At 42.7% G+C, this 27,817-nt stretch overlaps 1 protein-coding gene across 7 annotated transcripts in view; it reads left to right on the top strand.

The window, feature by feature from the left end:
- MUC13 (mucin 13, cell surface associated) overlaps positions 1-26,152 on the top strand; it is a 39,936-nt gene extending 13,784 nt beyond the window's left edge. For 2 of the 7 annotated variants that reach the window (XM_074966785.1, XM_074966784.1), the window contains exons 5-22: positions 2,721-2,756; positions 2,996-3,040; positions 3,280-3,333; positions 3,573-3,617; positions 3,857-3,928; positions 4,167-4,238; positions 4,478-4,531; positions 5,465-5,500; positions 8,056-8,178; positions 10,006-10,112; positions 12,676-12,734; positions 13,916-14,085; positions 16,653-16,778; positions 18,029-18,143; positions 19,061-19,098; positions 22,546-22,633; positions 24,327-24,564; positions 26,076-26,152. In XM_074966785.1, coding sequence (XP_074822886.1) covers positions 2,721-2,756; positions 2,996-3,040; positions 3,280-3,333; positions 3,573-3,617; positions 3,857-3,928; positions 4,167-4,238; positions 4,478-4,531; positions 5,465-5,500; positions 8,056-8,178; positions 10,006-10,112; positions 12,676-12,734; positions 13,916-14,085; positions 16,653-16,778; positions 18,029-18,143; positions 19,061-19,098; positions 22,546-22,633; positions 24,327-24,564; positions 26,076-26,126 — 1,529 coding nt within the window. In that variant the 3' untranslated portion in view covers positions 26,127-26,152. The remainder of the gene's footprint in view (positions 1-2,720; positions 2,757-2,995; positions 3,041-3,279; positions 3,334-3,572; positions 3,618-3,856; positions 3,929-4,166; positions 4,239-4,477; positions 4,532-5,464; positions 5,501-8,055; positions 8,179-10,005; positions 10,113-12,675; positions 12,735-13,915; positions 14,086-16,652; positions 16,779-18,028; positions 18,144-19,060; positions 19,099-22,545; positions 22,634-24,326; positions 24,565-26,075) is intronic. The other 5 variants (XM_074966789.1, XM_074966790.1, XM_074966786.1 and 2 more) reach the window with 4 other exon arrangements.
- Positions 26,153-27,817: the final 1,665 nt, after the last annotated feature.

Here is a 27,817-nt window from a genome sequence, read left to right as displayed (position 1 = left end):
GTTGCTGGCAAGTCACTGATAAACACATTGAACAGTATTGGTGAAAGAAATGACCCTTGAGGAAGACTGTTAATCTGACATTTCCAGGAACTGCAACAGTTGCCCATGTGTGCTCTGAACTGCCTATTTTGGAGGAAGAGCTCTGCAACTTCAACCACCCAAAGCAGGGCAACTCGAGAGAGTTTACACAGAAGGCTTCTGCCCCAAACCGTGTCATAAGCGGCGGTCAAATCCAGGAAGACTGTTCCTGTCTTTAGATTTTGTTGAAAACTATTTTTGATAAAGGTGGTCAAGGCCAAGACTTGGTCACAGGTACTAAGTCCTTTCCTGAACCTGGTCTGCTCAAGCTGCAAGACATCATCCACCTCTGGAGTGATTCATTGGAGTATCAAACACCGGTTCAGCGTTCTCGTCGCACTCACCGTCAGTACCCGGCCCATGCTGGGGAAGCTAATCAGACCAAATTCAGTAACAAGTCTTGATCACGTGCCACCTGACTCTGACCCCAATGTATTCCCTTCTGAACACTTTCAAAAACAATCAAGTTAGCGTTCCACGTAATAGTAAGTGGTGGGGAGTAAGAGACCAATATTATTTTTAAATGTACAATGTCTCTTTAAAATTCCAAATGGATGTTTTGTGGCTATCAAATAGCCAAGACATATGCTGGTGATATCAAAGAGCACATTACTCACTTGAAATCCAGTCAATTAAAACCATGACTTTACAGTAATTTCAGAACCTATATAAGTCTCTGTGCCACCTGGCCAAATTCTGTGGAGTTAAAATTGTGTTTCCTGTGTTTTCCTCATTCTGTAGTAGTGTGTGACCCATATAAACAAAGGAAGAAACTGTTTATGCAGGGGAAATAGTGAAACTGACTATACACATGGTGCTGTCAAATATATGGAGTAAATAAACTAAACAGAGAGAAAACATTTTCCCCTGCACTAGTCTTTCAGTTGTAGCCATTTTGTAACGATAGCAGGTAACATGTATGTCAGCCATGAGCAAGATTTTTAGGCTGGTGGAGGTGCCTTTAAAAGTACTGATATTTATTTCCATATGTGTCTATTGGTAGGGTCCCTGGCTCAGTATATGTTTACTGGACTGCGGTTGTGAGGTTTCTGTTAAAAGGTGACAGAAATCATTTATAGGAGGTATCTCCCCCACACCTTCCGCAGTTGCAAGAGCTAAGCAGAAGGAATAAAAATGTCAAAGGCATAAAAACACCAGGCACAAATATAGTTCTGTGGAGAAGAATTATTAGTCTAAATAACAGTGATAATATCACTGTGCTAAGTCAACACAGTACCTGGTGAATTTCGTCTTTGGTGCTATAGGAGCAGGACTTTGTTCCGGCTGAATCTCCCCTGTGGTTTTGATAAACAAACTGTCCACAAACCTGGTCACGGGTCCTTTAAATGTTTACACTTGAAACATAAGCATAACAAAGAGACAAGAACATCCCATCTCTCACTTTGTAGGGAGTTCTAACTCCCCTGGGCTACTCGCCTGGGATATTACGTATGTAAAAATCAGATCTGATCTCCAGAGATGTCCTGTAGTTAGCTCTTTGGTAGGAGGTTCTGCTGCAGCTTTCACAGCCATGTCAGGTTAGCAGGAGGAATAGGAGTGGAGTGGGGATGAGTACACCGGATGTTTCAAGCATCAGGCACAGCTATGACGCTGAAGAAAAATCATTATTACTGAGCAACTCATCGTGGGGCACTAGCATGATCTGCAAGGAGGCTACGGCCCTTTGGGGTCTGCCAACCTGCTACAGCTGCTGCTGAACAAATGGCACTGACAATCCTAGGGTTTGTTTCCTCTGATGCCCCTTAGTGCTTTCAATGAATATATCTTATCCTAACGTTACTCCTGGGGGAATTCTGTGCCACTGCGCAATGCAGAATTTTGCAGAAATTAACGTGCGCACAGAATTTCCTTTCCCCCACAGAAATGGACTTCAATGCTACTAGCTACCACTAGGGGCTACTGAACCTGGCAGAGCCCAGCTCGCACATAGAAGACTATGCTGAGGTGAGGGGAAGGGAACTAGAGCCTTCCTGGCAGCTGCAGTTCTGAGCATGCCCTGAGGGAAGGAGAGGGCAGTGCACAGAAAACCTGTCCAAACCTGGGACCAAGCATCAGGCTGTTTCTCCCTCTGGATCCCTGGGCTGTGGGGGAGGAAAGGTGCGGATGTCTGGGGTGGGTGAGGGGTGGTCATGGCTGGGCTCGGGAGTGGTAGTGAAGGGAGCAGAGAAACAGGAACTGGGTTGTCAGAGGGTTTCTTTAAGTCTCTGCTCCTGGGGGAATTAATGTGTGTGTCTGTATTGTTACAGACATACTTGCTGGCAGGTATTTTGAAATAAATTACCAAAATAATTGAAACTGGTGTGATTGTGTAGCATTATGTTGACAAACAAAATTTGCAGAATTTTAAAATATTGTGCACAGAATTTTTAATTTTTGGGTGCAGAATTTTTTATTTTTAGCGCAGAATGCCCCCAGGAGCATAACATGAGAACATTCAATGTATATGTTAATATTTGGGACATTACCATAACAAACAGTCAAGAACAGCACATCTTCCATTTGCAAGGAAGTTAAAACCTTCATGGCAGTTCTCTGAATTAGGGTCAGGTCTGATGTCTATATATATTTACCAGGATGTCATAGTGTGGTTTGCATTTAAGGGTTTGTTTCTTATTTTACAGTAAGTGCCACTACCCAGGCACCCACAACTACGGCAGGTAAGGGGGAGGAATCAAACTGATTGATAAGTATGAATCTTAAAATCACAATCAAAAATATTTTGCTACAGAAAAGAAATGTAAAATATAACTGATAAAGACGATGATTTAATTGTGAGGACCCAACAGAGTAGCTGATGTCAATTTCAAATTTAGTCAGGTCAGGTCAAATGTCTATATATATTTACTAGGATGCCATAATGTGGCTTGCATTTAAAGATTTGTTTCTTATTTTACAGTAAGTACCACTACCCAGGGACCCACCACTACCCAGGCACCGACAGGTAAGCGGGAGGAATGGAGCTGATTGATAAGTATATATCTTAAAATCATAATCAAAAATATTTTGCTACAGAAAAGAATTGTAAAATAATACTGATAAAGATGATGATTTAATTGTGAGGACCCAACAGAGTAGCTGATGTCAATTTCAAATTTAGTGAGGTCAAGTCTAATGTCTATATATATTTACTAGGATGCCATAGTGTGGCTTGCATTTAAAGATTTGTTTCTTATTTTACAGTAAGTACCACTACCCAGGGACCCACCACTACCCAGGCACCCATAACTACGACAGGTAAGTGGGAGGAATGGAGCTGATTGATAAGTATAAATCTTAAAATCATAATCAAAAATATTTTGCTACAGAAAAGAATTGTAAAATATAACTGATAAAGAGGATGATTTAATTGTGAGGACCCAACAGAGTAGCTGATGTCAATTTCAAATTTAGTGAGGTCAAGTCTAATGTCTATATATATTTACTAGGATGCCATAGTGTGGCTTGCATTTAAAGATTTGTTTCTTATTTTGCAGTAAGTACCACTACACAGGGACCCACCGCTACCCAGTCACCGACAGGTAAGTGGGAGGAATGGAGCTGATTGATAAGTATATATCTTAAAATCATAATCAAAAATATTTTGCTACAGAAAAGAATTGTAAAATAATACTGATAAAGATGATGATTTAATTGTGAGGACCCAACAGAGTAGCTGATGTCAATTTCAAATTTAGTGAGGTCAAGTCTAATGTCTATATATATTTACTAGGATGCCATAGTGTGGCTTGCATTTAAAGATTTGTTTCTTATTTTGCAGTAAGTACCACTACCCAGGGACCCACCACTACCCAGGGACACACCACTACCCAGGCACCCATAACTACGACAGGTAAGTGGGAGGAATGGAGCTGATTGATAAGTATAAATCTTAAAATCATAATCAAAAATATTTTGCTACAGAAAAGAATTGTAAAATATAACTGATAAAGACGATGATGTAATTGTGAAAACTCAACGGAGTAGCTGATGTCAATTTCAAATTTAGTCAGGTCAAGTCTAATGTCTATATATATTTACTAGGATGCCATAGTTAACTTGCATTTAAAGATTTGTTTCTTATTTTGCAGTAAGTACCTCTACCCAGGGACCCACCACTACCCAGGGACACACCGCTACCCAGGGACCCATAACTACGACAGGTAAGCGGGAGGAATGGAGCTGATTGATAAGTATAAATCTTAAAATCATAATCAAAAATATTTTGCTACAGAAAAGAATTGTAAAATATAACTGATAAAGACGATGATTTAATTGTGAGGACCCAACAGAGTAGCTGATGTCAATTTCAAATTTAGTGAGGTCAAGTCTAATGTCTATATATATTTACTAGGATGCCATAGTGTGGCTTGCATTTAAAGATTTGTTTCTTATTTTACAGTAAGTACCACTGCCCAGGGACCCACCACTACCCAGGCACCCATAACTACGACAGGTAAGTGGGAGGAATGGAGCTGATTGATAAGTATATATCTTAAAATCATAATCAAAAATATTTTGCTACAGAAAAGAATTGTAAAATATAACTGATAAAGATGATGATTTAATTGTGAAGACTCAACGGAGTAGCTGATGTCAATTTCAAATTTAGTCAGTTTATAATGGGTGTTTAAAGGAAACTTTCAAGTCCTCCACTTTCGTCACGTCTAGCAGTGGGCCACCCATACAAAGAATGGGGGTGGAACTGATTGTCTGACTCTACAGGGGAACCACTGCCACAGGCTAGGCACAAAGTGTTATCAACTGCCCAAAGTAAAGAAACTGACTACACAGAGAAAAATAGGGTTTTTTCCTCTAATCCAGGGGTGGGCAAATTTTTTGACCTGAGGGCCACATCGGGTTTCAGAAATGGTATGGAGGGCTGGTTAGGGGAGGCTGTGCCAGGCTGTGCCTCTGCTCCCCCTTGCTTCTCGCCCCTTGACGGCCCCCCCCCGGGACTCCTGCCCCATCCAACCCTCCCTGTTCCCTGACGTCCCCACTCAGAACCCTCCCCCCCGTTCCCTGTTCCCAACTGCCCCTGGAATCCCTGCCCCTGACTGCCCCCCCACCCCATGCACTGCCCCCTCCTTCCTGACTGCCCCCCCAGAACCCCTGCCCCCACTAACACAGACTAATCACAAGGTGTTGTCAAATGAAAAAGGCAACAAACTGACTAAATAGAGGAAAAACAGTTTTTTCCTCCAATCTCTCTGTTATTGCCATTTTGCAGATGCAGCAGCGAATAAGTTTCCGGATAGAAGAGAGATTTTTAAGTAGATACAATTTCCTTTAAAAAATCAGTTTGATTTGGATGGGTAGTTGTAGAAAACTAGGTTGTTGAAAAACCTCCATCTGAGGTTTGCATTGTAAGATGTTCATTCTTTTACAGGAGATACCTCTGCTACACAATCTGCATCTTCTACAGGTAAGAGGTTGAATGGAATGGAAGTGACATCATACATACAAAAACTCTACACTCTAGTTGCACAAAACCAAAAACCTCTGCCCCCCCCCCCGGCTTCCCTGAGGCCACGCCCACACTGACTCCATTCCCCTCCCTCCATCGCTCACTCTCCCCCACCCTGCCTAACTTTCATTGGGCTGGGGTAGGGGGCTGGGGTGCAGGAGGGGGTGCACACTCCGGGAGGGGGCTCAGGGCTGGGACAGGGGGCTGGGGTACAGGCTCTGAGAGGGAGGGGTGCAGAAGGGGGTTCCAGCCTTGGGCAGGGGTTTGGGGTGCGGGAGGGCATTCTGACCTGGGGCAGGAGGTTCAGGGTGCAGGCTCCAGCCGGGCGGCGCTTGCCTTGGGCAGCTCCCAGTCAGTTCATAAGAGTTGTTTAAAAGAAGCTTCAGGTCCTCTCTTTCCATCACCCTCTAGCAGTGGGACACCCATACATAGAATTGCCTGGCTCTACAGGGGAAACACTGACAGACTGGTCACAAAGTGTTGTCAAATGAAAAAGGAAACAAACTGACTAAAGAAAGAAAAACAGGTTTTTCCTCCAATCTCTCTCAGTTATTACCATCTTGTAGCTACTGCAGCTAACAAGCTTATGATTTGGCCCTCTTGTCCATATGCATTACAATACAGTTTTTGTTACATGATCACTAATATTTTTTCCACAAGACTCTGGCCTCACATTCCCAGAGCAGGTCCATCACATGCACTTAGTATCAAGACTGTGTCGTGAATGGGGCTGTTGGCTGTGGGACCCACATTTGTTTACAGGCCTCTTTGGGCCTCATTAGAAAGGATGGTCTTGTCGTTAAAATGGTTGAATTAGCCTCCTGGAGAATTGAATTCTATCCCTGCCTCTGCCACAGAGTTCTAGGGTGATGCTGGTCAAGTCTCTTAAGCCACATTTTTTTACTGGTGTCTGCTAACTGTGTGTGCCGTATTTTATAGGTCACATTTGCAGAAATGCACTCACCTGCTCATAAAATGGCAACTGAAGTGAATGGGAGCTGTGCATTGAGAATATCAAGTGGTATAAAACAGCCAAGCACTCTGAAATGATGTTGGAGGATGTTGTGAAGGCCAAGACTGTAACAGGGTTAAAAAAAGAACTCGATGAATTCATGGAGGATAGGTCCATCAATGGCTATTAGCCAAGATGGGCAGGGATAGTGTCCCTACCCTCAGTTTGCCAGAAGCTGAGAATGAGCGACAGGGGATGGATCACTTGGTGATTACCTGTGCTGTTCATTCCCTTTGGGGCACATGGCGTTGGCCACTGTCGGAAGACAGGATATTGGGCTAGATGGACCTTTGGTCTGACCCAGTATGGCCATCCTTATGCTCTTATGTTCTTATGAAAAATCAGGCCCTTGGTGTCTGAAGCTGAGCACTCAACATTAGTGGACACTTTTGGCCTTAATCTCCTTGTGCTTCAGTTCCCCATTGGTAAAATGGGATAATAATACTTCCCTACTCTGCAGGAGTGATGTGAAGGTAAGGTCTTTAGTGTTTGTGAAGCACTCAGATATAACAGTGATGAGTGCCACAGAGATGCCCATGAGGAAATTAATAATTCTGTATTCAGAGCAGGGAATGAATATTGTGCAGGAAATATCACCCGGGCCACACCTTCAGTATAAAAAGTAATAGTAACAGCCACCTGTGCAGTGAGCACCATCCATCCTGTGCACTGAGTGAGGCAGGGGTCTTGTGGAAAAAATAGTATGTGATCATGCAATTAAAAACTGTATTGTAATGCATATGCACTAGGGGGCTAAATTAAGGTTGCACAGGCAACCTTAATTGTGGAATTTCCTAACTTTTCAGTGCGCGCGCGTGCACACACACACACACACAGAGTAAAAGCTGTTTTATCCAGCACTTCACCAACTGGAAAGCTCTATAAACTGGCATTTCTGATCTTCATTGAAAGTCCGGTTTATAGTCGGGTTGGCGCGGGGCTGGCAGGGGGTTGGGGCATGAGAGGGGGTGTGGAGTGCAGGCTGTGGGAGGGAGCTTGGGGCACAGGAGCGGGTGCGGGGTGCCAGATGCGGGAGATACTCACTGCCTCCACCTGCAGCTCCCATTGGCTGCAGTTCCCGGCTCATGGGAGCTGGGGAGCCAGTGCTCGGGGTGGGACAGGGGAAGTGCGCAGAGCTGCTTGCCAGGCCTCCACCTAGGAGCAGCTGGGACAGGTTGCTTAGAGTCCTTTTGGCCTTGTTTGCTTGTTTGCTTAGAGGAAAACTTAACAGTTTAGAATTGATTGCATATCATGATTCATCTGTGGCCTTACTGTTGCATGCTGGGCCAGATCCTCAGATGGTGTAAACAGGCATAGCTCCATGGAAGTCAATGGAGTAACACCAATTCATACCAGCTGAGGATTTGGCCTACTGTCATAAGGAATGTTTAAGTGTGTGACTCTTCTTGAGGCATGAATAGTTTAACAGGAGGAAAACTAAAAAGCTTCCATCCTCCTGGTCTAGTGCATTGTTCAGCTGTGTCAATATCTTTCCTCTTAGAAGCACCTCTGCCCTGTGCAAATAAACCGTGTGGTGGCAGTGCTAAGTGTATTAACCTATATCAAGGTTATATGTGCCAGTGCCCGTATGGATACTACTATAGAACATCAAGATGTCAGGAAGGTGAGTTGGGTGCTGGTTATCTGTTTTCTTAATCCACTGCACAGACAATGGTGCATTTTCTATACTCATTCTAATTTTCTCAGTGAAAATGTACATGGTCTGGGCAAGTCTCCTCCACTCTGACCCACGCTGAGTAGTACTTTACTCTGCAAATATCCCATTGGGTTGACCTGTTTTACCTCCTGAAGTATTATTGAAACAAAAGGATTTAACACACTAGAAAAAACTGCACTCCCACAGGGCTAAGGGTGTGAATTAAATTGTGTGAAAAGCAGACGGAAATCCCGGGGTAAGTGAAAGCTAATGTTTATGGCCAAGACTAAAAAAGCAGGTGCCAAAAATAGGCTTCTAAAAAAATGGCCTTATTTTCCAAACTGGTGAGCACCCACCAAGTCCTGTTGAAGTGGGACTGCATAGGAGCTGCTGGGTGCTCAGCATTTGGGGAAATTAGGCCTCTTACTTAGGTGCCCAAAGGCCAGCTTTTCAAAGTTATTTAGGCACCTAGAGATGCAGATTGGCACCAAGTAGGATTTTCAGAAGTGCCTAAGCAGGTTAGGCACCTAACACCCATGATTTCAATCATTAGACACCTTTGGGCACCCCTAGGCCTTTGAAAATCTGCCCCAAAATCCATATGCCATAGAATCATGGGACTGGAGGGGACCTCAAGAGGTCATCTAATCCAGTCCCCTGCACTCATGGCAGGACTAAGTATTAGACAGTCCCTGACAGGTGTTTGTCTAACCTGCTCTTAAAAAATTTCCAGTGATGGAGATTCCACAACCTCCCTTGGCAATTTGTTCCAGTGCTTACCCACCCTGACAGTTGGAAAGTTTTTCCTAATGTCCAAACTAAGCCGCCCCTGCTGCAAATTAAGCCCATTGCTTCTTGTCCTATCCGCTGAGGATAAGGTTAATTTTTCTTCCTCCTCCTTGTAACAACTTTTTATGTACTTGAAAAATGTCCCCTGTGAATCTTCTGTTCCCTCTCCATCCTCTCTTCTCCAGATTAAACAAACCCAGTTTTTTTCAATCTTCCCTCATAGGTCATGTTTTCTAGACCTTTAATCATTTTTGTTACTCTTCTCTGGACTTTCTCCAGTTTGTCCACATCTTTCCTGAAATGTGGTGCCCAGAACTGGACACAATACTCCAGTTGAGGAGTAATCAGTGCAGAGTAGAGTAGAAGAATTACTTCTCATGTCTTGCTTACAACACTCCTGCTAATACATCCCAGAATGATGTTCGCTTTTTTGGCAACAGTGTTACACTGTTCACTCATATTTAGCTTTTGATCCACTATCCAGATCATTTTGCATTTTAATCCTATCCTCCAAAGCACTTTGAACCCCTCCGAGCTTGGTATCCTCTGCAAACTTTATAAGTGTACTCTGTGTGCCATTATCTAAATCACTGATGAAAATATTGAATAGAACCGGACCCAGAACTGATCCCTGGGGACCCCATGTTGACATCTACGCACCCACTCATGAAAATCTTGGCTTATGCCATTAAATGCGGTAATACTTGGACATATCCTGTTTTTGTTTGTGTTGAGCCACACTCATAGTTTAACATTATTTTAGTAGAAGAACGACATCAGTTTCTCTTCCTTCCGTGCCCACTGATAGCAGGGTTTAACCCTTTTTTGATAAGGGCTGGTTAAGTGAATACTTATCCCTTCCTGTCTCCTCCAATAGAAGAAAATTAGCAAATATGGATCCTATGCAGAGTTGCTTCTCATCTATAAAACATGGATAACCCAACATTGTAACCCTGTTTATTACAAATGCAGTGTAATGAATTAATGTCTCTGCTTTATTTTTAGGAAAAGTATTCCCTGGACAGTTGACACTGAAAACACCGTATACCGACAGCATGGCAAATGAAAACTCTCCAGAGTATAAGCAATTATACAAAAATGTCACAGATTTTGTGAGTCATTTAAAAAAATTCTTCCATACATATTTAATCTTGAGATCTGCTTCCTGGAATGAGATATGTGCAGGAAGATATGGGGCCTCAAAGTGGTGTCTTGGTCAGCATAACTTACACCTTCCTCTACCTCCGTCACGGGATATGCTACATCAGTCTAGACTCCTTTACATGACAGCCAAATTCGACCCTCAGAGAGGTACACACATCATTCCCACTGAAGTCAGTGGAAGTTGCATGTATGTGTCGGAGATCAGAATTTGCCCCTAATTTGCTTACTTGCTTCCCTTATTAAAAAGTCCCATAGAATGTAAAACAAACAGACCCTATGACAGGGTGCTATCTCTTTAAGAGAAAGGCAAGCAGGATACCCTCTCCAAGGTATTAAAGAAGAGTTGGTGCAGGGAATGCAGTCTGGGGGCAGGCTGTGGTGAAGACAGGGCCTAGAGGCGGATAAGAAACTGAGTTTGACAGTACAGGTTGTGCCTGAAGTATTGTTCTCTTTCTTTCATAGATAAGAAACCAAAATTTGGCCTTATATACTAGAGCTGGTCAACAAATGGGATTTCTGTCACACAGGAAATTCCAAGTGTGCAAGATTTTGTTTTGTTCCAAATTGGATCAAAACGTCGAACTTCAGAATTTCCCATGAAAGGGAAAATTCCCATTTGGGAACATATCAATGCTGCTGGCACCTGTCCCAGGTCTCCCTGTCCCCTTGCACTGCTTCTTCCTCCCGGCTGACTTAAGATGGCAGGGAGGTGGAGGGAGAAACCCCCAAACTGGCGACAGGAGGAAGTCTGAGGCGAAGAGGGAACCCCCCCAGGCTGATAGAAGGGAAAACTCCATTACCATCTCCACTTTTTCCATTGCAGCTTTCATAGAAATCAACATGTTCCTGCAAAACATTTAAATTTTTTGACAAAACAGCATTTTCTGCTGGAAAACTGTTCAACTGGAAATTTGCTGACCAGCCTCTGTTGTGTGCCTTGAATCTGTACAGTTTTAAAGCTCTGGGAACCTGTGTCCTAAGGCTGCTGTATCTGCACCCTTTTTTTAATTCAAATGTTTCTACAAGGAGGGTGGACGAATACATATTTATTTTTTTATTACAAATTCTGTACTTTTTGTAGGCCTCATGCCTTGATTGGAATAACTTGTACATCATAGTAAACATGATCCTACTCAGTGATAACTATTTGAACATCGTCAGCAGGTTTGAGACAGTAATTCTCATTAATAAGAGTAAAAGTAGGTTACAGTTTTATACGGGAAAATGTATTCCTACCATATGAGCATAAGCAAAGGCCAGCATTTTCAGACATCGGTGCCTAAAGTTTAGATGTCTAAATATGGATTTAGGCACCTAAATAAGAGTCCTAATTTCTGTTCCATAGGTAGATGAATAGTATGAATGAGGGGAATGTTAAACACAATGTGCTTTTGTATAAACATTGAATGAAGTCTTGGAACAGCTTTCCTAGGGAAGTGGGATATACTGGGTGATTATACTAATGTTCTTTAATGGACTATGATGATGGATTTGCTCATTATAAGAGTTGCTTCTTGGTGCCCCATGTCGCACTGATTGGTGAAGGGAGGAGAGATCTTCCCCTCCTGCTAAGAAACCTGTGTGAAGAGGTCTAGGAACAGAAGCCACTATGAGTTTCCCGTTGTGGGATTTCCCCTGGGTACTTCAGCCAGAGAGATGGAATCGGTGTATGAGTGTGCCCGCACACACACATTCTTGTGCCATAAGAAGGGGGCTCAGCCACTAAACCTCCCAGAGTCACATGAATATCTGTGATCTGCTGGAGGAATAGGAACATCTGTGGGCGGATGTGCCTCCCCACCGTCTCCTGGGCTCACACTCCTGCACATGCTCTCTAGCTGTGAGCCTCCATTGGACCTGTGCTACCAAGGATTCCGCCATTATCCAATGCTTCTGAGAAACCTCCCCCTACCTTACGCGGGGGGAGGGGGAGCTCCAGTGCACATGTTTGAGGGCTAGATGGGGAGGAGGTGCTGGCCCAGAAAAGTTACCACGGCTTGAGACTCCACTCACCGTTCACAGCTTGCCAAGGCGGCAGGGCGGGAAATGATGTTCACCCTGAACCCACCCCACTGCCTCTGTCCCTGGTCTGCTCCTCACCATGGATATCAGAGGCCCAAGGATGCCCCTCCAGAGTGTCATGGGGAACAGGGCTTTGGTTCCCCTGGGGAGGCTGAGTCCCCCTCCCCCTCTGTCCAAGCTGGATGAGGAAGATCTGTGCATAGAGGCATCCCTTTAAGTGTGGAGCCTGGGAGGATGGTGCCCCCTACAGTGTCTGTATGTAGTGGTCATTTATTATTATACTCAATTTTATGGCCCACTCCGGCACTCCTTGTTTAGGCAGAGCTCTCTTAGGAGCCAATAGGAATTTGCCTGGACATGGCATGGGGAACTCTGGGCCTTTAATTTCCCTAACTGGCTCTGAGAGAGATGAACCCCACAAATGTCCCTTCGCTATTTTGTTCTGTGGTTTTACAAAGGTATAAACCAAATTCATTTTATCTTTCATAGTTCAACACAACTTTCAAAAATGAGACAGACTATGGAGAGACAATAATTGTGAATATAAAGTAAGTTCAGCAGCTCCTGTGTTTGTGTGTGTGTGTTTGTGTTTGTGATCTCTCTTTGTGTACATAGCATAGATACAGAACGCATCGCTCACATTGCTTTCTTAGTTTGCCCCAACTTATATACTGTCAATCCTCATTTAATCAATTCAGATGAGCAATATGAAATGAACTCAGCTAAACAAGGTTTCAGATCAGTGAGGACTTCTTGCTTTTGGGAATGTGGCCCACTTTGGAAAATACACATTTTAGCATCAGAAGTTTCAGACTCATCCTGTGTGTAGGGTGAGCTGAGACAATAACCCTTGATGCGCAGTAGAACCCTCACTAGTAACAATGGGAGTTTTGCATAAATACTGAGAGTAGAATATGGTATTGATGTGGTACGTAAATTTTTAGGGCCAGATTCCAAGAGCTTAACTTATGCTGAGTAGCACTTTTCTCCCTGGGTATTCCTATTGATAATAGCCAAAGGGATAAGACAAACATGGCATAAGACCCTGTTCATCATGAATAGGTATCAGAATCTGGCCCTTAGTAAAGTTACTATTGTATTCAGCAGCATTAAGAGGGGAAAATGTTTGGGGCACATTTAGGACCACTCTGACTTCAGCCTTTTACTTATTTGTTCACGTACATATGCACTTAACACAATGTGCAAAAATTATTTGGGCAATTGTACACCCACGTTATTTGAAAATCTGGCTCTTGAAAGTGTAATGATTAGGGTTAAGAGTGAAAACCTCATCACAACAGGGACTGGATGCCTCAAGGAGTTACTAAGTAGGATAGAGCATTGTAAACCTCTTGGTTACCAGTTGACATGAGATCCAGGTTGGTGCAAATAACCAGTAGTCAGTGAATTTGTGATCTCAGTCTAATTTCTAGTGAGAAAACGACCATGTCATAAAATCCTGTTGCAACTCATTTGCATTCATTGGCTCACGTGTTGGCAGAGCAGAGACTAAAGAATGGGATGTGGAGACTGAATGATCTTCACCCCCTCAAGATGTTATCGCCGGGTGAGAACCAAGAGGCACTGCACAGTGGTATAATGTGTCTGTGGGCAAATCTGCTCTCGCTGCCTATGATATGCCTGTGTGATTGATTACAAAAATCTGTTGTTAAAGTAAATGTGGTTTTTATGGTACTTTCTACAATTACACTAGATTCTTATTTTTCAGACAAAGTTCAGCAAAATCTAAAATACAGATTAAAGCGGAGACCAGTGGAACTAGCGTGACAATAAGCAACATGTTTGAAGTGACCACAGAATTAAACGCTAGTACTGTTGATAGACTCATAGAAGAAGCATTGAAAGGCCATTCCTATTTCAATAATGACAGCTATCAAAGTAAGTACTACACTGAGAACACTGGCGGAGATTTTCCAAGCTGATGAGGACAAAGCTCTTTGAAACATACCCTCCATTAATTTTAATGAGTTATGTCCGAATCCCCTAATCTACTTTGAAAACTCAACCATTCATTGTAACTTTTTGTCTTTTTGAGACACAGATAATGTTATATTTGTATTTGGGAATAGAAGAGGAATATTCATTTCCAAAATGAATGTTTTTCTGAATGTTACAGTTTATGTAGCTAATGGGAGTATTATTCTTTATTGTTTGTATTGTCATAGCACTTAGGAGCCATGGACCAGGAACCCATTGTACCAGGTGCGGGACAAACACAGAATAAAAATACAGTCCCTCTCTTTACACAGGACAAAAATAAAAGAAATATGACTCCTGTGTTTCTGAGTATAAGACAATCTCTTATTGGCGAGCGAGTAAGGAAAATTCCTTATTGTCTGATTATTCATAATTGTCCAGTAGGTGGGTTTCTTACCCCATCCTTGGAAGCATCTGGTATTGGCCACATTTAGGCCAGCATCCCAATTTAGGAAAATATTTAAGTAAATGCTTAACTTAAGCATGTGCCTAAGTGTTTTCTGAATGGGGACGGATTAAGCACATGCTTGAGCACTTTCCTGAACTGGGGCCACAGTGACCAGGTACCGGATGAGATGTCTCACCAGTGTAACCCAGTATGGAAATTCTTACGTTACTAAAACAACCAACTCTTGCAGGAAAAATGCATTAATGCTTAGAGCTGAACATCTTTTGTTACGTTTTGCACTTTCTCTACTATTTCCTGCACAAGTATCAGTAATTAAAAATCAGCAGAAGCTGGGACCAGTCAAAAAGCGTTGACATTTTTCAAGGAAAAACAGGCACAAGGTATTTTTTTCTAAAATGTTCATGAAAAATGTTCACATTTTTAATGAACTCTGGCAAAAATAAAACTTGCACACCAGTGCCCTGATCCTGCTACTGAGCTCCATGCAAATGGACACCTGTGTCCATGCAGAACTCGTGATGGGTCAGGGCCTTAGGGCTCATTTGTACAGATGCCAAATCCCTTTGTCCTTAGCCAGTAAAGCACAAACGCATATGTTTAACTGTAAGCACATGAATAATTCCATTGAGTTCAGTGGGACTATTTTTGCACTTTATTGCCTTGCTAAAACAAGGCCAGCATATTTACCCAGTAATACTATTCACATGCTTAAAGTTAAGCATGTGCTTAAGTGCTTTGACAGATCAAGGTCAGATCACTGAGCGCCTTGTAGGATTAAGCCCATAGTTAGGAACAGAGATGAATCTTTTGCTGAAAATTTGGGGGAAGGCTCAGAGGATGACCTAGTATGGGACTCAATTTTGCCGGAATTACAATAGCTTTGAAATCCGTGTGAGTCCTGGTGGATTAAGATTGCTTTGTAAAACTGAATCTTTAAAATCTACAACTCAGTCACTTCTATTTATAGTCAATTATTAAATAATTTAAGATGCCTAATTATCTTCTCAAGAAGATTCCTTCTGTGCACGGGGTGTCTGAGCACTCTCAGTGCTGTAGCAGCAAGTTTGATATTTGAAGTTTGAGTCGGACAGAATATTTTATGCTAGTCCTTTTTTTTTCTTTTTTTTTCGAGGATGTAACATTCTAAATGGAAAAATTAAACTAAGATGTAAGCACTGCTTTATTAGTGCCATTTACTCATTTGTCATCACTTACAGCTGTACAAATCAAACAAAGCCATAGCTTTTGGAACCAACTTGAAACAAAATCCTGATAGATTTCTTTTCAAAGTATCATTTTGAGGTGTATTTTCCTGAATCAATTTTAAATAATTTAGAACTATAGAAATTGCTATGCTAATTTAGACAATCAAGTGAACCTAATGTCTCTGCGTGGTCAGTACCAAATGCCTCAGAAAAAGGTAGAACAACCTCCATAGTGGAAATTATTGAATAACCCATCCACAGGGGAAATTTTTTCTAACCCCAATCAATTATAGAGCTCCTCTCCTATTCTGAGCTTCTATCCCAATTTCAAGTTATATATAAGTTGAACACTGTATGACATATTACTTATAAGCCCGGATCCTGCAAATATTTACATGTATGCTCAGCTTTACATCCATCAGTCGTCTCCACTAAAGCGCAACTCCCTGTATAGGAGGGCAGGGGGTGGATTGCATGTTTTTTAAAGGGGCTAAGGGAAGAAACTTTCACGAGAGCTCTTTGTTAAAGTGTTGGCAGAACTTCTTTCTGGATGGCATTGGGGAAGGTTAGGCCGCTGGGAGGCAAATCAGGCCAGCTCTAGGCAGGGAGAGATGAGAGATCAGCACCTGTGATGGGAATGGTTCAGTTGCTGGGAAGGTCATCAATACTGGAAAGGTTAATTCAAGGTGACGGGGGGTATTTGTACCCTAAATATAGCTTAAAATTGAATTCAGAAATACTAACTACAAAGTACATAGGCTATTAAGCAGGCACACTACCTCGTATTAAAGGCTACTGCTAATTATAGATTTTACTTTATGATCAGTCTTTGAAATATTTCATTTTGTTTTTAGAACTTTCACAATGTGACATTTATGGCTGTGATGAGGCAACTACTAATTGTATGGAAACTGATGGACCAAAGTGTGAGTGCAAATCAGGATTTTCTAAGAAGAACAAAGAAGAAAAAACCTGTTCAGGTGAGAGCTTTATGACCATTATAAGCTCTTATAATGGGTTGGGCTTTCCTCTCCCCGCCTTCATTTCCCCTTGGTTGCACTCTGTGTCAGCACCATTTGAGAAAAAGGGATTTTCTCAGGTGCTGAGCATCTGCAGCTCTGAAAATTGGGCACTGAAGCCCTGATGAAACAGTGGTCTTAAGCAGGTGCTTCACTTTAATCGCATGAGTCATTCCATTCCAATTTAGCAACGCTCGTAAGCATATGACTAATTTAAACCATCTGGGTATTGTGATTTAAATCACAGTATTGGCACCACATAGCCAGCTGAGCATTGGGTAGATAATCTACTCTCCTTGCAAATGGTTCAGGAGTCAATCCACCAGGGCTGCTGGGCTTGAAAGAATCTGGAGCCTGACTGTGCATACCAGCGGTTTACAAATAGCAGGTCTTTGTTATTTGTCAGGACCTATTGAATAAAATATTGTCTCTTACTAGCATGCCTGTAGGACTTGGTGTTATTATTTTCCCTGACGGTTTGCAGATTTTCTTGGGGCCTATGAGGTTGGCCCATTGCCTCACCATGACCCAGAGCTAGCCAGCAGTCCAGCTACCCCTAATCCCCTTTCTAGGATTCAGCTGCCCTGCTGCCCACTGGGTTTTAGGGGTGGTATTGTGACTGTGCCGCACAAGACAGCATTGCCAGCCCTAAGCATTCAACAATCATGAGGGGATTTCAGAAGATAACAAATTTGGGGTTCTTATTTGCCTTTTGGTTTTGGAGCCTTTACCAGACATTCAGTTCATGTTTTCAAGCCTTTCTCCGTAACCACGAGTGCTAGAAACATGCTTTATTAGCTGAGATTCTCACCTAATTAATTGATTCCAAGAGCTGAGCCTTTAAGAAAAACAGCAAATCTTGGAAAAATTCATGATAATATCACAAGAGTTGGCAAGGCCACAGACTGGTGGGAACCAAGCAATGGTACTTTTTCTTCTGCTATTGTGCCTGTATTTAACTTTCTTTTCTGTGTGTGTATTTCTATTAAAAGATCATTCGATAGCCCTTAAACACATAACATAGCACAGAGGCAAATCAGAATTCTGTGAGTTTATAAGGGGACAGGAAAAAACCAGGTGTATTTTGCCACCTTCTTTGTTAACTGAAAATGTAAATATTTGCATATTGAAGTATTAAGCCTCTATATCAGAATATCCATTTTCAGACTGTCTTTAAAACAACTCTCGGTTTTTTTCCATTGAAAATGTAGATTGTGATAACACATGTTCTGAAGAAGATCACATGCATTGTGTTACGGGTAAAAACAGCGCCCCAGTTTGCCAATGTCTTCCTAATTTCAAAAACAAAGATGGAAACTGCGTGAAGTGAGTACTCAGCTACTTCCTTTGTTCTATCAAGATAAGGCAACACAGTCTTTAAAACAGGATGGAGTTGACAATATTGCTTTTAGAATCACAGCCCTAAACTGCACAAATTAAATGACATTAAGTAACCAACAAAGACTGAGCTATACTGCTTCATATTCATGGCAGAACTTCCATTGAGGTCCAGGGGAAGCACATGTGCTGACCAGTATAAGTCCTATGGTATTTTGCTTGGGTTTCCCTCTAGAGATGCTTCCTCCAGGACAGGGTTGAAACTCATTACTGGAGTAGTGTGGGGAAGCTATGCTACTACCCAGGCTGTACCTCTGGATAAACAGAGAACTTCTTCATTCTCTGTCAATCCAGCTGTTCCTATGACTGTTACATTCACCAGCAAAATTAATTCTGACACTAGCATAAGTTTTATTTCAAAATGGTAGCATTGGTATGAAAAGTGAGGCGCTGTCGGCACTCAGGTGCCCAAGAAAGACTATGACACACAAAGGCCAAGTTTTTTAGAAGTGGCTTGTGACTGTGAGTGCCTCCATTTTTGGGCACCCATCTTGAAACACCTATGGGGGCTTGATTTTCATAGACGGATGCTCGGCCTGTTCTGAAAATTAGCCCCTTTTAAGGTGTATCAAGTTGGGCACTTCAAAAATGGAGACATCAAAAATCACTAGTCATGCCTGAAAATCTTGGACAAAGAAATTTTAGTTTAGAAAGGAAATTGGTGTTCCTCAACTGTTTCTTCTCACCCAAATCAACAGAGAGAAACTACGTAGATTTAGAGAGAAGATCACAAATATGAAACCCATCAATAAGAGAAGATGGTGGTGGGTGGGAGTGTTCCATTGTTTCATGACCATCTACTGAACAGCATGAACTCAATTTCCATTTATTTTATTATTGTTTAGGTGTGATGTGGGCTACTCTGGAGTAAACTGTAGCAACAGTGAGTACAAGAGTTTCTGATGTTTACTTATAGGAAAGATTTCCAGCAATGTTTTATTTGCAGAGCAGACCCTGCAATAGTAGAGTGAGCATTAGTAGCATATGGAGATGCAAACACACCATGTTAACAACAACACAAAGTTAGGGAAGGATGAGTTAAAAAGCGTGAGTCCTGTAGCCATGTGGCAGGAAGCATTATAGACACTAAGGCCAGAAGAAACCATTAGATTATCCAGTTTGATCTCCTTCTGGCCATAGAACACAGGCTATCGAATTGCATCCAATTATGCCTGCGTTGAGCCCAATAACTTGTGTTTGGCTAGAGCACGTCTTTCAGAAAACCATCCAGTCTTGATCTGAAGGCATCAAGAGATGGAGAATCCACCACTTCCCTTGGTAGTTAATTTGTTCCAGTGATTAATCATCCTTCATGCCTTTTTTCTAGTTTGAATTTGTCTAGCTTTAACTTCATCCACTGGTTCTCATTATACCTTTCTCTGCTACATTAAAGTGCCATTTAGTACCCCATATTTTCTCCTCAGGAAGATATTTATACACTATGATTAAGTCACCTCTTGATCTTCTTTTTGATAGCTGAACAGATTGAGCTCCTTCATTCTTGTGAGTTTTATCTGCAAACTCTCCAATTTTTCAACATCTTATAGGATAGGAAAATATTGTTGAGAGAAATGTCCCCCTCATCCCTCTCAGAGGTTGTGCTGACAGTATCATCCTGTGTAGAGAGAAGTTTGCTGAAGAACTTGACACTTATGACTGTTTAATCACTATGACTGGCTGGGGTCTAATTCAGTGCAGGGTGCATTTGCATGTGAATGTTTCAACTCCTCTTACCATCACTGTATTCTTAAATTGGTATATGTTTAACCTGTGTGTGTATTCAACTCTAAGACCTCAAAACCTTTGCATGTTTTGCCTGAAAGTTTTTAGGGAAATGGCTAATTATAGTTTTAACACAGCACAGAGTAAAGCTGGCCAGGCATAAGCATAAGTTATAAGAGGAAGAAATTTTTGACCCTGTTAAATGCTCTGCATGTATTTTGTTAAGAAGGCTTTTGGGTTCTTACTTCTAATGCCTTTTCTAAAACAATTTAAGAAAACCAATTGCTTAAAATATGCACAAATGCAACAGCAAGGTTATGAATTTAAAGACAATCTTGGGAAATTCTAACAATAAAATTCAGAGGGCAACATCAACTCACCCGCACACCATATGGTGTCTCTCAAATATATACATTTAACAGACTAACTCATGATCCAAAATAGTACAGCATTACTAGTACTAAAGGTTGTGTGGGCAAAGTGATAGTCTCAATTATACCTCTTCCCCTCCACCCCACTATCTTCAGAGTAAACCTTTAGAGACACTTTGTACCCTCATTGCCTACGGTGTAGCTGCACAGAGCTAAGTGACTGGATTTTAGTAGGCAACTGCATTAATAATGTGCAAGAGGAAATGGAATCCAGTTCACGCTCTCTGAGGGCAAATCTCCACTACCGCTTAAGTCGATCTCACTTACGTCGCTCAAGGGAGTGAAAAAACCACCTTCCTGAGTGATGCAAGTTACAGCGACCTAAGCGCTGTTCACACCGATGCTATGATGGCAGGAGACGCTCTCCCGCTGACATAGCTTCTGCTGCTCACGGAGATGGAGTAATTATGCCAACAGGAGAGCACTCTCCCATCAGCATAGAGTGTCTTCACTAGATGCACTACAGGGGCACCGCTGCGCCGATGTAGCATGTCTAGTGTAGATCTGCCCTCAATTGTGTTGACTCTGCAGGAGTAAAGAGCAATGAAAAGTTATTTTACTCACTAAAGTTAGCAAATAAGTTTCTGATTACTCTATCTTAAAGCAGACACTGAAGCGGCAGCATTATGGAGTTGTGCAAATGTAGTTTGCTTAATTCCATGTGGATTTTTTTTTAAACTCCTCCACACTGTAGATGCAGAAAAAACATAGCTGCAGCACCCTGGCATTGGGCAGCTGGTTTTCATTATTCCACAGTGCTTCAGGCAATTACACAACTAAAAGCGTCAGAAAAAACATCATCCTAAGTAAAAGAGAACTTCCCTTCTGAAATTTCCTCCCCAAATTGATCAACTCAATGATTCTTGACTCAGGAGTTCAGAGTGTTGTCACAAACTTTAATCTACACAACAGCCCTATGAGGTCAGTATGAGCCCCATTTTATAGAAAGACAGTTGAGGCAGAGTGTGTTTAAATGATTTGCCCTGGTCATATAAGAAGTCTGTAGCAGAGCTGGGAATTAAACCCAGCCCTTCTGGCTCATACTTGCACCACAAGCCCATCCTTCCTCCCCTGTGAAGAGATAAACATTTAAACGTTCAGAGCATACCTAGTTGGAACTTTCCTTCATGCCCCACCCCCCAAAACAATTGAACGAAAACAATTTTTTAATTATTTTTTTGGGAGGGTAGATAAGGGCTTTAGGAAAACTGGGGCGAGGGGGGGGTGTTTTGTTTTCACAAACAAAATTTGGAAAATAGCAGCCAGTCAGGAGAAAAAAATCATTTTTTCCCACCCTTCCATCAGTTGTAACCGTACAGAGGGATTTTCTCCAATTTTCCAAAAACTCCAGCCTTTGACTGAGAGCAAACAGGTGATATTTCAGTACAAAAAGAAAATATGTCAGTGAAGCACAAGCAAATGTAAATAGGAGGTTGCAAAAGAGGTTAATTTGCAACCTTAGACCTTGAGCATGCACTAGGGTCTGCTGGTATGGAACATGTGCTGAGGACCATTTACTTCAAGAGAACTCTTCACCCATGCAAGGGTCTTTACTAGCAGAGCCTAATGCAGGAGCAGGAGTTTGCTGATGGCAAGTGTAACCCACCGGTGAGTGTTAAAGAGTCTCCCCCTCCCCCGTGCAGATCCACAGAGGATATGAGTTGTTATAATCCCTACACGTACAGGTTTAGCTCTTTAGTTCGAGCTGTAGTAGCTTATACTTTTAGCTCTGGAGGTTCCTAGTTCAATCCCCAGCGTGTGTTGGCCAAGATAAGATGGCAGATGTCATGTCAGTGGGGGTGATCCAGGATTCAAACTGCTATGGGCCTCAGATGCTTTGGATGAGCTTCCTTTGAGCTGAGAAAGTATGTAACTCACTGGTGAGTGGGTGTTATGGGGTCCCCCTCTGCAGATTTACAGCAGATATGAGGTGTTACAGTTCTCTCTGAGCTTTAGCTCAAACTATAGCAGCTTATGCCTTTAGCTCTGGAGCAGACGGGTTCAATCCATGATGGTGGCCATCTCATAAGCACTGCCCCAAGAGTAATAGCATGAAAGACAGATACGTTTTGATGGTACAGAATCTATTTTACTCCAAAATATATTCTTATTAGAGAAAAGGAGAGGTTCCCTTGTATATCATGTTTGCTATGAATTTTTAATCTCTCTCTTTTCAGATTCCTTGTTGATCCTTATCATTGTGGCTGTCCTATGTGGGGCTCTGATCCTGGGCTTAGCTGCAGGACTCATTTTCACTTCAATGAGGTACAAATAGTTGCTTGCTAGGCGTTTAAACACAAGGGAGATTGCTAAACTCTACAGATTTGCTAGTTTCAAAAAGAGGGGCCAGATTTTTAAAGCTGCCAATGCAATTGTCTCTCTATTTGGGACACATCATTACCACCATTTTGCATGAAGGTTAGGTATTTTTCCCTTTGAATGTGTTCCTCTAATAGTTTGTGTGCTGTCATGAGAAATGTGTGCTCACATTGTTGAGAATCTGGCCCTGGGTGTCTGTTTCCAAAATATGCAGGTATGGCTGAAATGAACCCCCTCCCCCTGCTTAAAGCCTCTAAAGTCATATCTCTGCCACAACACACAACCCGAAGGGAGGTCAGACTCCACCCCTTGAGCCCAGGGACAGACTGTGGAGCTCAAGTTCAGCACCTCTGTGGTCCTCCTTAGCCACGTGGGTTGCCCCCTGTCCAGGTTTTCCTGGGATCATCCCTTTTTTTGAGGTAGCTGTTGTGGGAAATCTGTAAGTCTTCTTGGGACAATAAAAGTCCCGGGTTTTCTCAGAAAGTTTCTCAGGGATGCGGGCTGCATCTGCACTGAGCCCCAATGGGCAGCCAGGGCTGGCAGGTGGGAAGCCAATGAGGGTGAGCTCCAGGAGGTGGGACAGGACTGGCTGCAGGGGCAACTCGTGGTTGAGGGACAGAGAGTGGCAATAACAAGAAGGCTGGGGTGCTGCAGGGCCAACCTGCCCTTAAGCAAGCCACCAGATAGGCAACAGGGACCAACCCAGGGTGTCCAGCAACAGGGGCTGGGGTCATGGGCTCAGAGCAGCAGAAGATGGGGGCATAGCCTAGGTGCTTGAGGCCGTAGGAAGAATAGGGGCTGGGATGGGCCTGGCTTGGTGGCTGCAGGTTCCTCACCCTGGCATGGGTGGCAGAGGGAGATGGTACCTGCTGCACTGTGCCCTGGCATGATAGTGGGGTAGTTGGGTCTTTGGCATGTAACTGATAGGCATGTTGCAGTGTTCTATACCTCAGAGGTGGCAACTCCATCAGCCACTACTCCAGCCTATGGGCTGGAATGACAACAGCTGTCTCTGCATCTTTTATCTGGGGTTCCCAGCCACTAGATCTGCCTAATCTTAAACCCAATGGCCCCTTTCTCAGCCCAGCTCCAATGCTCCCCTGTGCACTGGCCTATTCTGAATTGCCATGGAGCCTATGATCCTCCCAAGCAGGGGTATGGAGGCCACTCAAGCATAGTCACTCTACCCTTGCCCACTCCTGGAGGAATACAGTGTGGCATTTGCAGGGTGGAGGACCTTGACTGCATGTATGAAAGTAGCTTTTGTAATGGGTATAAATTAACATACCAGTTTCTTGTTTGCATACACAGTTACAAGTGCAATTAGTGTTGTGTCAGGGGGAATTCCCTCTTCCCATGACAAAATAGAAAGGGGTTTCTCTGATCTCTGCCCCTCCTGGCACCTTAAACCATATTTGTAATAAGAAGTTTTGGGGCTTGCTTTATAAACTGCGCTGTCTGGCCTTTGTAACAAGTGATGTCATAGCACGCAGCAGGTGCACCAATACTTACTCTCATTGCATATTTCAAAAAGAGGGACAAGAGAGTGTGAAAAATAAGGAGGAGTGGGGGGTTAAATGGATCAAGATACATCTAAAAAGTTAAGCTTTGGAAAAGACGCTTTTCTTTTTCATTAAAGAGCAAATAAAAGGCAAAAAAATCCAGAGAAGAGGCATTTGCTGAGAGAAGACTATTCAGATAACAGAGAAACACCTGGACTTGTTTCTGCCATCAACCCTGCTGCAAATGAGAAAATCTTTCCCACAATCCAGACTAGCAATGGTAGTCAAGTGAACCAAAGGTTTGAGATAAGCAACCCTTATGAGATGGGACCACGAACAAGGAGACTTCCTGAGAGGGATTATGATGATGATGAGGTAGGTGATTCATACATGACTAAGAGAATGTATATTTTAACCCTAGTAATGTAGGGAAAGGGTGAGTTCCTCACCTCCACTCCAGCCCCTTCATAGTGGGTAAAAGGGATAGAGTGGTGGGTCTGAAAGCCCTTGATCAAGCCCTGGAAACATACCCCTATCACAGGAGCTGAAGAAGACAGCTGTAGTCTGCCTTTTGAGGACCCCCTTAAAAGCCCTGATGCCTTTGTGCTGTGGGTAGAGCTGCAGGGGTGGGAAAGGGTGTCATGGGGGAGGCCACAGCGTGCAGTGCTGCTGCCCAGGGAGGCTGCTGAAACTTAGACAAGCTCTCAGAACTGTCTAATTTATACTGGGGGCCACTCCAGCCCCCCAGAGCAGCCCAGGGTTTGGAGGGCACGAAGGGGGCTTAAAGGGCCGTAAGAGGCATAACCGAGAACCTCACCCATTGCTTTAACAATGCACAGGGGGAGCCCAACGAGCATAGACGAGTTATGCTAGAGGGTGTTTTCTGACACACTGGGATGCACTGCCTGGATTTTGGCTCTTTATACTCAGCAGGAGAACTGCGGTGCACCGTGGCACTTGGTGCGGCAGTTTTAATCACATTGAGAACATAGCGATCAATAAAGGGCATGTGCTGTATCCTGCGTGCGCCCCATAAATAACACATCGGTGGTACAGGCAGATGTGTGATTTCAGAGATTTCAGAAGTGAGCTGTAGCTCACGAAAGCTTATGCTCAAATAAATTTGTTAGTCTCTAAGGTGCCACAAGTCCTCCTTTTCTCTATGCTTTGTGTGTCATTTTCCTCCCTTCCCCTGCCCCCCAATAACTTATATCGAATGTTAATTTTCCCAGGTTTTAGATTTTTTCCATCAAATTCAATTTCATCTGGAGCCTTGCAATCCTTGAACATTTGCACGCACACACACACACCCCTCTTTTAGGGGAAAAAGTGTTTTTTAAATGTTTGGCATCCCAATTTTGCAGTCCTGGCTTAGGGAAAACACCCACGTGAAGTGACTTGGAGTTTTGTCTGGATACAGAGTGCAGAATTGGACCTTGAATATCCAAAGCCTTTTAAAAAAGTATTTTAGGTCCACCTCAGTAAGGACCTGATGCAGCAAATTGTCCCTATTTAGTAAAGAACTTGTACAAGGGCTTTAATTTTAAGCGCATGCTTGTGCTGAATTGAGGCCTAATCCTTGAATCTGAGAAACATGGTAAATTTTACGTTGTGTCATATACAAAAACAGCTGATAAAAAGGAACTAATTACTTCAGGTAACAATCACTTGATCTGATTTAGCCAAATAGTGATTTTGTCAGACTTTCCTGGCTGATCAAGATTAACTTTTCACAGATGAAAACATATCTTGAAAAATAATTGCCCCAAAACTCTCTGTTTTCCATTAAAGCTCAAGTTAGGCTGAGGAAGAGCTACTGCAGTAGAACACATGAACACTGACCTGTATTTTCTGTCCCATCAACTTGTTCATATTGCTTTTTCTAGTTTGAAACGACATCAAAGGGTGATGACTTCAGGCTTCAGCGCAGATACTGAATTTAAGCAGAACAAGAGACCAGCAGCTTGAAGAGATATGAGAGCCATGACAACAGACCACAGTCGATGGGTTCTGCAGCTTCATCACCTACCAGAGGATTTTCGTTGGGTAGCAATTAGAATGCTTAAATTGACGACAAATTCTGCAGACGACTTTTTAAATGAAGACAGCAATCTGAAGGAGACATCTGTATAACTAATCTGCTTAAATAAGTGAAAATTAAAATGGGGACAAGATGTATTTAAGGACACTATGGGCTTGTCCATCACAGATTGTGTCTACACAAGATTTTTTCAGGAAGCCTCCCACCCTTGCAGCTTTAGCAGTGGCAGCCATAGTGGGAGAGCTAGCGTATACAGGGCACCAGCATTTTAACCACTGTGTTGTCTAACCCTATTCAGAGAAGGTCCAGATGACATGGTGATGACAGCCATCTGAGCTGGTCTGCACCAGCACTCTTGCCATTGCTACCACGGGCAAAGATGTGTTAACATCATGAAAAACTGCCACACAAAAAAAGTAGTGTAAGTCCAGGCTACAAAGAACAGTCTCCCAGATTTTATACTGCTTTGGGTTCCAAATAGATAGTGCTGTCTTGGGAACATTCAAACAGATGAGCTCCAATCTCAACTGGAGCCCCTAAGTGTTGCTATAAAACAAATAATAAAAGATCTGGTTTCAGATTCCAACTCTTGCTTGCCACAGCCCCTTCATGTTGGAGGGTCTTCAGTTCTGTGAGACCCAGATCGAGGCCTGAGCCTGGTGTCCAGAGCCAGGGCTTTGGTCTGAACCCATTTACACTTCCCTCCGCATACAATGGCAGGGCCACTACCTCCCAACGATGCCTTTTACAAAAGCTATAGCTTCCCATCACATATGATCACTTTCAGCTTCTCTGGACGTAAGGCTGTATAAAGCATATTTCTACTAAGCTTCCTGAAAAGAATTGTTACTTGGATTTTTTTCCCCTTATTATTTTTATTATGCAATTTCGCTGTCTTTTTACATTCAGTAAATCTTTTTTAATATGATACCTAATCCATATTTTACTGTATAATTTATCATATAATGTCTCTATTGATTAGCACTAGCATTTCAAACTCTGTATATATATTTAAAAAGGTTAGGCGCCTATAAAATATAATTTAATTTAATTTAATTACCATGTTACAGTTTGCGATTTGTGTTCTTGGGACACACAAACTAACTTGTGTTCTATTAAACACAGCACCTGCTCAATAAACTGACTTTCATATAATGCTGTTCACAGAGATGTAGGGTTCCCTTGCACACATCAGACCTGTCCTCTGCACCCTACACTGGCTCCCACAGAATATCAAATCAAGTTCAAGATCTCAGTCCTTCTCTTCCAAGCACTCTATGGTCTGGGGTCAGGGTACCTAAAAGATTGACTAAAGCCGCAGGATGAAGACCATGATGGAACTCTTTATAGTAAGGGTAAAGCTCGTCTGTGCAGGAGACAGAGCTTTCTCAGGAGCCAATGTGAGACTCTGAATGAGCTCCCACAAGAACTAAGGACCACCACAAACCCCACCCCTTCCACTTTAAGTGAAAGGCACATTTCTTTTACCTGCTCTCTCTAATATAAATACATAGCAGTGTGTGTTATTTAAAAAAAATCAAAACAAAACACTCCACTGCACACACTTCTCCCCCAGGGGAGAGGAGA

Source organism: Natator depressus, chromosome 11, assembly GCF_965152275.1.
Source record: "Natator depressus isolate rNatDep1 chromosome 11, rNatDep2.hap1, whole genome shotgun sequence".
In the NCBI taxonomy this organism is placed as follows: Eukaryota; Metazoa; Chordata; order Testudines; family Cheloniidae; genus Natator; species Natator depressus.
This window is presented reverse-complemented; position numbering and strand designations above follow the sequence as displayed.